Source organism: Podarcis liolepis, assembly GCF_965112155.1.
Source record: "Podarcis liolepis genome assembly, chromosome: 1".
NCBI lineage: Eukaryota > Metazoa > Chordata > Lepidosauria > Squamata > Lacertidae > Podarcis > Podarcis liolepis.
In genome coordinates this window covers 4,431,027-4,443,545 of record NC_139554.1, presented here as the reverse complement: position 1 = coordinate 4,443,545, position 12,519 = coordinate 4,431,027, and the positions used below count along the sequence as shown (strand labels likewise).

The 12,519-nt window shown below is 48.5% G+C and overlaps 1 protein-coding gene and 1 long non-coding RNA gene across 2 annotated transcripts in view; both read right to left on the bottom strand.

Moving 5' to 3' along the window:
- Positions 1–3,760: 3,760 nt before the first annotated feature.
- The window catches only part of LOC310712974, an 84,344-nt gene continuing 75,585 nt past the window's right edge, over positions 3,761–12,519 (bottom strand). The window contains exon 2 of the long non-coding RNA XR_014529055.1: positions 3,761–4,122. This is a non-coding gene — a long non-coding RNA (uncharacterized lncRNA). The remainder of the gene's footprint in view (positions 4,123–12,519) is intronic.
- Positions 4,776–12,519, bottom strand: part of ERO1A (endoplasmic reticulum oxidoreductase 1 alpha) — a 34,328-nt gene continuing 26,584 nt past the window's right edge. The window contains exons 13-16 of the mRNA XM_083515488.1: positions 12,042–12,111; positions 9,579–9,665; positions 8,072–8,205; positions 4,776–5,128 (exon numbers count right to left, since the gene is read on the bottom strand). Coding sequence (XP_083371614.1) covers positions 5,068–5,128; positions 8,072–8,205; positions 9,579–9,665; positions 12,042–12,111 — 352 coding nt within the window. The 3' untranslated portion in view covers positions 4,776–5,067. The remainder of the gene's footprint in view (positions 5,129–8,071; positions 8,206–9,578; positions 9,666–12,041; positions 12,112–12,519) is intronic.

The window sequence follows — 12,519 nt, the reverse complement described above, 5'->3', positions numbered from 1 at the left end:
CGGCTTTGGGTTTTCTTGCTCCTCTTCAACCTTTACAGCTTGCCCCAGCTCGTGGAAGGAGAGGCTTTAAGATTATTGGCCTCCTGACTGGCTCATGGCGATGGAGAGGAAAAAACAGGGGGGGGGGCGGGGAATGGAGAAATCTGCAGAAGCACCAAAACAAAAAAAACCTACATGGACTACTGCAACGTGCTCTACGTGGGGCTACCTTTGAAGGTGACCCAGAAACTGCAATTAATCCAGAATGCGGCAGCTAGACTGGTGACTGGGAGTGGCCGCCGGGACCATATAACACCGGTCCTGAGAGATCTGCATTGGCTCCCAGTATGTTTCCGAGCCCAATTCAAAGTTTTGGTGCTGACCTTTAAAGCCCTAAACGGCCTCGGTCCAGTATACCTGAAGGAGTGTCTCCATCCCCATCGTTCAGCCCGGACACTGAGATCCAGCGCCGAGGGCTTTCTGGCAGTTCCCTCATTGTGAGAAGTAAGGTTACAGGGAACCAGGCAGAGGGCCTTCTCGGTAGTGGCACCTGCCCTGTGGAACGCCCTCCCAGCAGATGTCAAAGCAATAAACAACTATTTTACTTTTAAAAGTCATCTGAAGGCAGCCCTCTTTAGGGAAGTTTTTAATATGTAACACTGTACTGTTTTTAACACTTGATTGGCAGCCGCCCAGAGTGGCAGGGGGAACTCAGCCAGATGGGCGGGGTATAAATAATAAATTATTATTACTGTTGTTGTTGTAAACAAAAGCTGGTAAATCTGTACCACAGACTCCTAGAGTGGTAGAGTATTTTTTAAAGGGGGGGCATGAAATGGAATTCTCTGCCCATGGGTCACGGATGCTCCCCTCCCAAAGGCAGTGTGTTCACAATGCCTGATAATTTCAACAAAAATGCATGCTTTTTAAAAAATAAATAAATTGCATGTACCTGAAAGATCAGCCTTTGTTAACCTGGTGCTCTCCAGCTGTTTTGGACTACAACTCCCATCAGCCACTGTGGCACAGACCAAAACAGCTGGAGGGGAAGCAGATGGATGTAGAGGTTTTTTGGAGTGAGGGGAATTAGCAGGATTGGGGGAAATAGCTGGAGGCAGGATGAAGAATGTGCCAATTCCCACCTACCGCTGGGGGGGGGGGAAGCCTTGGGTGCTGATAGTTTCCAAGGGCCAGCTCTGAGAAACAGTGCGGTCTAGCGGTTAGCCTTCGACCTGGGAGAACAAGGTTCGAATCCCCACTCTGCCATGAAGTTCCCACTGGGCCAGCCTCTCAGCCTAGCCTACCCCACAGCGTTTTTGTGGGGATTAAATGAGGCAGACCATGTCACCACCTTTTGCAGGGGAAGGGGGGAGTTGTTATTTGGGTGGTTGTTTTTATTTTGATTGGGATGCAGGTGGCGCTGTGGGTTAAACCACAGAGCCTAGGACTTGCCGATCAAAAGGTCAGTGGTTTGGATCCCCGCGACGGGGTGAGCTCCCGTTGCTCAGTCCCTGCTCCTGCCAACCTAGCAGTTCAAAAGCACGTCAAAGTGCAAGTAGATAAATAGGCACCACTCTGGCGGGAAAGTAAACGGCGTTTCTGTGCGCTGCTCTGGTTCGCCAGAAGCGGCTTAGTCATGCCAGCCACATGACCCGGAAGCTGTACGCCGGCTCCCTCGGCCAATAAAGCGAGATGAGCGCCTGCCGCAACCCCAGAGTCGGCCACGACTGGACCTAATGGTCAGGGGTCCCTTTACCTTTTATTCTGATTATGTACATTGTGGTTTTATATTCTGATTTTATCCTGTGAAGCGGCCCGAGACCTGAGGGTACAGGGCAGTACAGTCATACCTCGTGTTGAATGTGCGTCTGGTTGAGCGTTTTCAAGTTACGCTCCGCAGTGACCCGGAAGTAACGGAGCTTGTTACTTCCACGTTTCGTGCATGCGCAGACGCTCAAAGTGACATCATGCGCGGAAGTGGCAAATTGCGACCCGTGCGGAGCGTTCGCTTCAGGATGTGAACGGGGCTCCGGAACGGATCCCGTTTGCATCCAGAGGTACCACTGTATATAAATTCAATAAATAATAATAACCATCTCTTCAAGGAAACATACCAGTGTAGGAACATCATTTTGCTCACCCAGCCAGCCCTTTGCAGTCATAGAATTGTAGAGTTCAGAGGGCCGCAAAGCCCACCCCTTTGCAACGCAAATTCAGGAGAATAAAATGAAAGAGCAAGAGCGTTCTGTTTCAGGTCTGTATGTCCCACTTCTGTATTCATGCACGTTTTGGGGTTTTTTTTTACAAACCTGAGTCCTTTCCACATCACTTCCCCCTGCAGGTCACAGGACGTCGAGTACAGTTGCACAAATCATTGCTCGGAATTCCTTTCTGCTTTCTCAGGAGGAGTGGAGAGAAATTGGAGGGGGGGGGTGTTGCCCTTCTCTGCTAACATTCACAGTAAAAAAATCATTCGGGAGCCCCCCTCTTTTTCCTGAGACCAGTGTAGCAGTTCCAGAGTGCGAAGCGTTTTGTCAAATGAGGTAACATTAAGCAGAGAGAGAAGGGTTGGGCGGAGGAAACCCAAAAGGGCACTTGGACAGTTCAGGTTCAGTGCTGGGACCAAAAATACTAAGAACCGCCTTCCTGGATCAGACCAAGGCCCGTCATCCAGTTCTCGCAGTGGCCAACCAAATACCCGAAGGGGAAGGCTTTGTTGGTTGGATAGTAGCCATTGCTAGCCTTCTCCTCCATAAACTTGCCTACCGTAGATTCCGGTGTATTAGACGACTGGGCGTATAGGACGACCCTCAACTTTTGCTGTTCAGTTTTAGAGTTATAGAGTTTGATTGCCGCCAGGGACAGAGCGCACACCCCTTCGCTGCCTCTGCCGTCGCAGCAGCAGCAGCCCGAGGCGAGGCGTTTGGCGGGCAGGCGGGTGAATGCCGTGCTCGGAAGGTCTTTCCGCGTCCCCTTCTGTGCGGAGGGAGGAGAAGCAATGGCAGAAGGGGCGCCTCTGCTCACTGGCTCCCCCTCCTCCTTCCCAATGCGTATACCCGGCGTATAAGACAACCCCAGACTTTTGGGGTGATTTTCCAGGAATAAAAATTCATCCAGTATACCTGAAGGAGCGTCTCCACCCCCATCGTTCTACCCGGACACTGAGGTCCAGCGCCGAGGGCCTTCTGGCGGTTCCCTCACTGCAAGAAGCCAAGTTACAGGGAACCAGGCAGTAGTGGCGCCCGCCCTGTGGAACGCCCTCCCACCAGATGTCAAAGAGATAAACAGCTACCTGACATTTAGAAGACATCTGAAGGCAGCCCTGTTTAGGGGACCTTTTAATGTTTGATGTATTACAGTATTTTAATATTTTTTTTGGAAGCCGCCCAGAGTGGCTGGGGAAGCCCAGCCAGATGGGCGGGGTATAAGTAATAAATAATAATAATAAATTATTATTGTTATTATTATTATTATTATTATCATCATCATCATCATCATCATCATCATCATCATCATCTTGTACGCTGGAACATACGGTAATCCTCATTTAAAGCCCTCTAGGCTGGTGGTCATAGCTTCTTCCTATGCAAACAAGTTCCCCAGTCTTAACTACGCGCTGTGCAAAGAGGCACTTTCTTTTATCTACCCTAACTCTTCCAACTTGCAGCTTCCTGGGGTGCCCATGAGTTCCGGCGTTACAAGAGGAGGAGAATGTTTCTCTAACCTCCATGAAGATGGATGGAGGTCACCCTTCTCTTAGCAAAAGATGTCAAGCCACATCCATCGTAATTTTCCCTTTTAATAGCAGCTAGGGACGCGGGTGGCGCTGTGGGCTAAACCACAGAGCCTAGGGCTTGCCGATCAGAAGGTCGGCGGTTTGAATCCCTGCGATGGGGTAAGCTCCCTGCTCCTGCCAACCTAGCAGTTCGAAAGAATGCCAGTGCAAGTAGATAAATAGGTACCACTCTGGCGGGAAGGTAAACGGTGTTTCCGTGCGCTGCTCTGACTCGCCACAAGCGGCTTAGTCCTGCTGGCCACATGACCCGGAAGTGGTACCCCAGCTCCCTCGGCCAATAAAGCGAGATGAGCACCGCAACCCCAGAGTCGGCCACGACTGGACCTAATGGTCAGGGGCCCCTTTACCTTTCCCTGAGGACTGTGCCATACAACATTGTAGAGCAAGGGATAGTTAACGTGGTGCCCCCTCCCGGCTGTTTTGGACTCCTGGTTCCTGGCAGTGCGGTCAATGGTTAGGTAGGATGGTGGGAGCAGTGGCCTAGCGTGGGTTGCCGGTGCCCGGGGCTGCGCAGAGGCAGGGAAATGGACGGAATACGCATGCGCGTTCAGCTTCCTAACAGTGTGCATAACCAGTTCCTGGTTTGCATGGACAAGCCATTTTCAACAGAGCCCGGTGATGGAACCGAGTGCTGAAATTTTGCTCCCAGGGCAACCCCCCCTGTGGACCACCACCCTCTCCACGATACGCCACTGGGTGGGAATTCTAGTCCAAAACTCCCAAAGAGGAGTGCTACCCACTGCTTTAGAGCTAACTTGTGTTTGAGTTTAACTGCATTTATTTGGAGGGGGGGGTCTTTTTAAAGGGCAGCTGCCGGCTCTCTCATCTAATTAAAACAAAATGGTTCAAAAGCAAGGGTTTCCCCCAGAAGCGGTATCTCTACTGCACCCCCTAAAACAGAGGTGGCACCGTACCGGAATCCTTGCAAAGAACTTCTGGGCTTGGGCCTGATCCAGAAAGGCACTTCATAGATCCTTAAATGAAAACTGCAGGCTGAGGATTACTTAACCGAGGTGAGTTTTGCCTTCCACCATTGAGAGAGATTCGTTCACGTAAGACGCTGCATGGCAGATCACAAAGACGACAGGACCAGGAAGCCCTGGAAGATTAAGTCTTGCATCGGGAGTTGCGGCCAGTATAAAACTCGCAAGCTGGGGAAGCAAGGTTGCTGGTTTACAATCCCACGCTCCCCCTTCTTGCCAAGATCGGGGTGGGGTTGGGGGGCTAGCCTGGCCACGATGCAGCAACCATCAGCGGAGAACAGGAGTGCCAGTCTTTATCAGGAAACGGCTTCAGTGGAGAGGTCTCAGCAGGTTCCTGAAGTTTTCCAGTTCCTTAATACTTGTTGAAATCCTGAATTGGGAGACACAAGAGGGAAAGAGCGTGATCTTAGGTGCCGCATTTTTCGGCACATAGGGCGCACCGGCCCATAGGACGCACCTAGTTTTTTTGGGGGGGGGGGAATAAAGGGAGAAAAAATTTTCCCCAGGCGCGGGGCTGGGGAAGCCCGAGCTTCCCCCAACCCCAGCCCCCAGAACAGGCAGTTCTCCACAAGCCGTGGGAGAGCTGTGCGAAGCCCGAAGCCTGGGGGGCGCTGAGCTCAGCGCCCCCCCAGGCTTCTGGGTGCAGGCAGCTCTCCAAAAGCCGTGGGAGGGCTGAGCGACTTTGCGCAGCTCTCCCATGGCTTGAGGATAGCTTCCTGAAGCCTGGAAAACGAGAGGGGTCGGTGTGCACCAACCCCTCTCGCTCTCCAGGCTTTAGCGAAAGCCTGCACTCACCCCATAGGACGCGCACACATTTCCCCTTCATTTTTGGAGGGGAAAAAGTGCGTCCTATAGGGTAAAAATACGGTAGCTTTTGGACTCGAAACACAGCCAAAGGCAGAGACGTCTGCACTCTGCACTTCCACAGAGGCACAAAAAAAACAAAACCCAGAATGAACTCGGCTACCTGAGCACCGCAGCTTGCTTTTCTTTTTTGAAAAAAACGAGCATGTTTCTAGTCCTATGTTTGCAGATTACCATACTTTTCCATGTATAAGACGAGGGGTTTTTTTTAACGTTACAGTCATGTTAAAAAATTGGGGTCGTCTTATACACGTGTAGTGCAGACAGGGGGACGGTGGATTGTTTCCTGCTGCGAGCAGTAGATTGTCACTGGCATTAGTGCAGGCGATTGGTGGCTGCTATGGCAATTGGGCCGTTGATCGGCGGCTTTTTTGAAAAAAACGAGCATGTTCCTAGTCCTATGTTTGCAGATTACCATACTTTTCCGTGTATAAGATGAGGCGGCGAGCGAAAATATGATTGGAGGCTTCTGCATCGCGTGAGCGTTTTTTGGCACCCTCCCCCAAAAATCTCAACAACTCTGGGCAATCTCCCCCCATTTTCTTAATTTTGAGTCCCCAAATAGGGGGCGTCTTATAAACGGAAAAGTACGGTAATATGCCTGAAACAGCACAGGCGGAGCCCATCCAAGGGATGAATACACAGCCTGAGCGGATACAAGTTCCCGTGTATAACCTTGCATAAAATTCCAAGCAAATTGGGGTCTCTGGTTTTTGCATGCGCAAAGCTATTTTTTACCCGAAGATGCCCAGGAAACTTTACAGACATGTCTGTCAGAAGGTTTGCAAATACTAGGTGGCAGATTAACCTACACAGTTGCACTAGTGGGAGCAAGCGCAGCAAGTCTTACTAGCACAATGGAGCTTTCCCCCTTTCTTCCTGCACCCCAAATCAGCTCTGCAGGGTAAAGAAGAGTAGTAGAAGAGGAGGAGTTTGGATTTGATATCCCGCCTTTCACTCCCTTTAAGGAGTCTCAAAGCGGCTAACATTCTCCTTTCCCTTCTTCCCCCCCAACAAACACTCTGTGAGGTGAGTGAGGCTGAGAGACTTCAGAGAATTGTGACTAGCCCAAGGTCACCCAGCAGCTGCATGTGGAGGAGCGGGGAAGCGAACCCGGTTCACCAGATTACGAGTCCACTGCTCTTAACCACTACACCACACTGGAGATTGTTCCTTCTGGCAAGCAGAAATGCTTGCACTGGCAGAATGATCGTATTAGTGCGATGTTGAATTCCACCCTGGAGATTGTATTCAACTAACTTTTACTCAGAGTAGACCCATTGGCATGAATGACCATGATTAATGTAGGCACATTAATTGCAGTGGGTCTGCTCTTAGGGAAACCTAGTTGATCCCATCCTTGTGACCTAGGGATTGTATGTAAAAAAATGGGATCAAAGAACTCAACACACAAAAATTCATCTATTTAAAAAGGAGGGAAAGAAAGGAAATAGCAAGAATGAAAATAGAAAGAATACTGCTACATTCTTCTTCTTCTTTGGCGATCACTCGTAGCTGAGTAAGATTGTCTTCCATAAACACGGTTTTAACAATGAGTCCGTAAGTGACTGTGGAGGCCAATTCTGGATCCACACATCCTTCCACAGTGGGGACATTGGTTTCCAGGTGGGAGTCAATCACGGTGTGGAATTGTCAAGCGTACCTCCCTCTTAGCGCATTTCTTCCTTGTGTCCTGAGTTTGAGCGTCTTCAAACCCCATGACCCCTTTGGTCAAGGCTGTTCTCCAACTGGAGCGCTCGCAGGCCAGTGCTTCCCAGTTGTCAGTGTTTATACTACATTTTTTTAGATTTGCCTTGAGAGAGTCTTTGAACCTCTTTTGTTGACCACCAGCATTAAGCTTTCCATTTTTAAGTTTGGAATGGAGTAGCTGCTTTGCAAGATGATCATCAGGCTATCCACACAATATGACCAGTCCAACAAAGTTGATGTTGAAGAATCATTGCTTCAACACTGGTGATCTTTGCTTCTTCCAGTACACTGATATTCGTTCGCCTGTCTTCCCAAGTGATGTGTAATTTTTTTTGGAGACACCATTGATGGAATCTTTCGAGGAGTTGGAGATGGCATTTATAAGTGGTCCATGTCCCACAAGCATATAGTAAGGTTGGTAGTACAATAGCTTTGTAAACAAGCATTTTGGTTTCCCTGCAAATGTCCCGGTCCTCAAACACTCTGCACTTCGATTGGGAAAAAGTCGCATTCGCAGAGTCTACCGTGCCGTCTGCAAAGCTAACTGAACCAGGGAAGTGAGAGTGAAGCTGGGAGGACAGAAAACGGAATCTAACAAGCAGCTGTAAATTGTGGATCACCTGGTGTATGTATGTTTGGAAGCTCAAACCATGGTTTGCACCCTGTACCATGGTTAGTGAAAACCATGGTTTGGTGATGTTGAAGCTGCAGGCTTCCGGACACGAAACCTCACACTCACCTTCCAAAGGCGTTGAAGAGAGACACAATTTCCTGCCTCGTTAGATGGAATTTGGGCGAGGGTCCTTTCTCCGGCATGTTTTCTATCAGGCTTTCAGAAAACAGGATCTTCAGAGCTGTTCCCAAGCCCTGAGTCTGTACACAACGGGAACAAGAATTGGGTTACGTCTACCTGTCCAGGGCCAATGAAGGGGTGTGGCCTGGGGAGAATTCCAAGGGCCAGATAGGGGCATAGAGGGCCACACTCAGTCCCTGGCCTTCAGGATCTCCACCCCTGGCTATAACCTTAAACTCCCATCATCCCTAAAGAGTAAGGAATTATAGGACTTGTATTCTCCTGATCTGGAAGAAAGCACCTGAGCCCAATGGATTCAAGTTACAAGAAAGGAGATTTCAACTATACATCAGGAAAAATATTCTGACAGTAAGAGCTGTTTGATAGTGGAATGGTCTCCTCGGGAGGTGATAAGATTCTCCTTCCTTAGAGGTTTTTAAGAGGCTGGATGAACATCTGTCATGGATGCTTTAGCTGAGATTCCTGCATTGCAAAGGATTGGACTAGAATTCAGGCATAGGCAAACTCCAGCCCTCCAGATGTTTGGGACTACAGTTCCCATCATCCCTAGCTAACAGGACCAGTGGTCAGCGATGATGGGAATTGTAGTCCAAACATCTGGAGGGCTGGAGTTTCCCTATGCCTGAGCTAGATCAGTGTTCCCCAACCTTGGACCTCCAGCTGTTTTTGGACTACAATTCCCATCATCCTTGACCACTGGTCTTGCTAGCAAGGGATGATGGGAGTTGTAGTCCAAAAACAGCTGGAGGCCCAAGGTTGGGGAACACTGAGCTAGATGACCCTCAAGGTCCCTTTCAATTCCATAATTCTATAATTCTGTGACAGTCAAACAACATCTGGACAGCACCAGGATAGGGAAGCCTTATTTTAAGTATTAAAAACTGAAGTATTTGCCCTTCAGCCAAAACAGGTTCCCAGAGTGGCTTGCGATGATCAACAACAAAACTTTTAAGTTCTTAGCAGACTATACCTGTGTGCATTAAAGGTAAAGGTAAAGGGACCCCTGACCATTAGGTCCAGTCGTGACCGACTCTGGGATTGCGGCGCTCATCTCGCTTTACTGGCCAAGGGAGCCGGCGTACAGCTTCCGGGTCATGTGGCCAGCATGACTAAGCCGCTTCTGGTGAACCAGAGCAGCACACGGCAACGCCGTTTACCTTCTCGCCAGAGCGGTACCTATTTATCTACTTGCACTTTGATGTGCTTTCAAACTGCTAGGTTGGCAGGAGCTGGGACCGAGCAACGGGAGCTCACTCTATCACGGGGATTCGAACCGTCGACCTTCTGATCGGCAAGTCCTAGGCTCTGTGGTTTAACCCACAGCGCCACCCGCGTCCCTCCTGTGGGCATTGGCCTGCAGTAAATATGCAAAGGAATGAAAAATCTTTGTGAGGAGCGAGGGAAGGAAGGAAAGATGGGGACTGTTACTTACTTGCAGCTTTCCCCAAAGACGGCATTTGATACAACCAACACAGTCCATAATCCTTGAAATGTTCCTAAAATGGAGTCTAAATTCTTCCTGGTTTGGCAAGGAGGGAAAGAGAGGAAAAAATGTCGTTAGAAAGCAGTCCACTGGTTTGTCTTTGACCCGATTGCTAAGAAACTCCAGGTTGGGATCTTTAGTTTCTGTTAATTAATTCATTCCTTTCATGAATCACTTCCCATGAAATGTCTTAAGTGATTTCACACAAAAGATCCATGCTGACAATTAAAAACCCTGCCATATGCAGAATCCATTTTGGAGTCCCTCAGTTACATTTGGTTCGTATAAACGTGCGGGAATTCAACACATACAAGCACACTTCTCTGCCCATTTAGGACTTCCCAGTCCGAGCTACTGCTGTGATTTTACAAACCAGATCTGAAAGAATTATCTTTTCTCCTTAAATTTTAGGCAGAATTTCACTTGCCAGGGTCTTGATGTGGCAAACCTCTGAATTCTGAGTGGAAGTTTTATTTTCTGAAGGCGTCTTTTTAGTTCCACCTCCATTTCTGTCAGGTTTCTTCAAGTCACCTCCCTTGCTTACCTCACCCCCCCTTTCCGTTGACTAACCTGCCTCTAGACCTGGTGTGGGGGCCTTATTTTCCGTCAAAGGCCACATTCCCTTGGAGCAGTCCATCAGGGGGCCACTTGAGAGCAGTGGAGTGAGAATGGCGATGAAAATCTTTGTCTCCCTGTCAACCCCTTTCTCCCATCTTTCCCTCTGCCTTGACACCCCTGGGCTGCAGGCTGCCCACCCCTGCCCTAGACTTTCTGCCCCTTGAATTCCACACCTTTGGGAATTTCCAGACCTCCACACAGCGCCTGCTCCTATGCAGCCTCTGGGCAGTTTTCCTCCCAGCCAAACTGACAGCTACACTTCCCTCACAGAAGTTAGACATGGAACATTTCGTCAACGACGGCTCCCTGCCGCCCCCAGGTGCCGATGGAATATTCAGCAACATATGGGTACCAGACGTCCCCGTTTTCCCAGGGACAGTCCCCGGATTTCATTTAATGTCCCCGGATTTATATTTTAAGTGTTGTAGATTTATTAGTACGGAATGAATGTTACATGATTGGTTCAACGGCACAAGACACACCAGATGGGCGGGATATAAATTATTATTATTATTATTATTAATATTATTAGGGGACTTCCAGCAAGGCAAAATGGCGGGCACCATGGCATCGAGCAGCTCCTGAAGCCAGCCAGAGCCAACTGCGCTACCAGGCTGGCTCCGGGGTGCTGACTGCTGCCACTGCCGAAGGGGAACCGGGGACGCCCGGCGTGTCAACTGGGGGAACTGCTGACACACACACACACACACCCGCGACCCAAATTGAACCAGGAGCGAGAGCGCCTGGCCGCCCATCCAACTGCCCAGCGGCGCTCCGGGGCCAGGAAAACCCCGGAGCTGAGGCAGGGAGAAGGAGGAGAGGAGAAGGAGAAGGAAGAGAGAGAAAGAGGAAGGAGAAGAAAGAGGGGAGAGGTAGGAGAGAACTGGGAGGGCAAGGACGCGTGGCCGAGCCCAGGCCCAATCCGAGACTACTCCACGGTGGCTAGCGCTCCAAGAGGGCAGGCTGGGACCCAGAGGAAGGCAGCGCAATAGAGGAGACCACAGAAGAGAAGATATTATTCTTATTTTTTAAAAAAACAAAACCAAAAACTTTTTTTAAATAAATGTTTTTTTCTTTAAAAAAAAAGTGTCCCTGGATTCTTTGAAAAAAAATCTGGTAACCCTACAGTAACGTCACACTAGTTTCTGCAGTCAGAGTACAAGACGTCACCTCCTATACATATGAAGATCCAGAAAATAAAGGGGGAGGAAGCCATTCCCACCCTCTGTTTTTTTTAAAAAAGATATTTATTAAAGTTTCCAATTCCTCGCAAAACAAAAGAAAAAACAAACATAAAATTATTAAAAACACCTAAATTTCACACCTTATTTTCTTGTAACTTATTTCCCCGACCTCCTCATACCTCCCCTTCTTGTATACCCAGTTTGAATTGTTTGTACAGCAAATCCTTATCTCAACAGCTTAGATTATTATAGCTTTAAATTCTTGCTTACAAAAAGAAAGTCGTTTTATCATAGTTACAGCTTGAAACCACTTAATTTCAATCCAGCATCATTCAACATTCCTTAATTTTACAATATTTTTGTAAATAGTCCTTAAATTTTTTCCAATCTTCTTCTGCCGACTCTTCTCCCTGGTCCCGGATTCTGCCAGTCATTTCTGCAAGTCCCATACAGTCAATCAGCTTCATCTGCCCCCATTCCCGCCCTCTGAGCTTCACATAACGATCACTGCCATAATTTCAGCAGAGACACAGTAAATTCTGCTGTGCAAATGGGAAATGCCACCCCCCCCAAAAAAGTGTTTTGTTTGCCACCAGAGGCAGAATCTTACCTTCAATTTAGCCGCTTCTTTTGGGCTCCCAGCAAAGAGCGAATTTTCGTTGAAGTGCAAAGGGAACGATCTAAAGAGGAAACGAAACATCGTTTATAATTGGAGTCCTTCGTTGACGTGCCATTTACAAAAAAACAGTGCTTTTTTCTGGGGGGGGGTACGCATACGCCTAAACATTTTGTGAATCGAAGTTTGGCCTCATTGAGGGGCAGTATTTCAATATGAGCAGGAAAATGAGAGAACCCCTAAACATTTTTTTTAAAAGCACTATATAAAATCAATACCCTCGGAGACATTAAAAAACTGCAAGTTAGCCTATCTATTTGCTGTGCTGTTTAGTTGCTTAAAAACATAAAAAGAGCCTGCAGGGTCAAGCCAATGTCCCCTCTAGTCTAATATCCTCTTCTCACAGGGGCCAGGCAGATATCTGTAGGAAGTTAGGAATCAGGATTCGAACTCAAGAGCATCTCACCCCTCC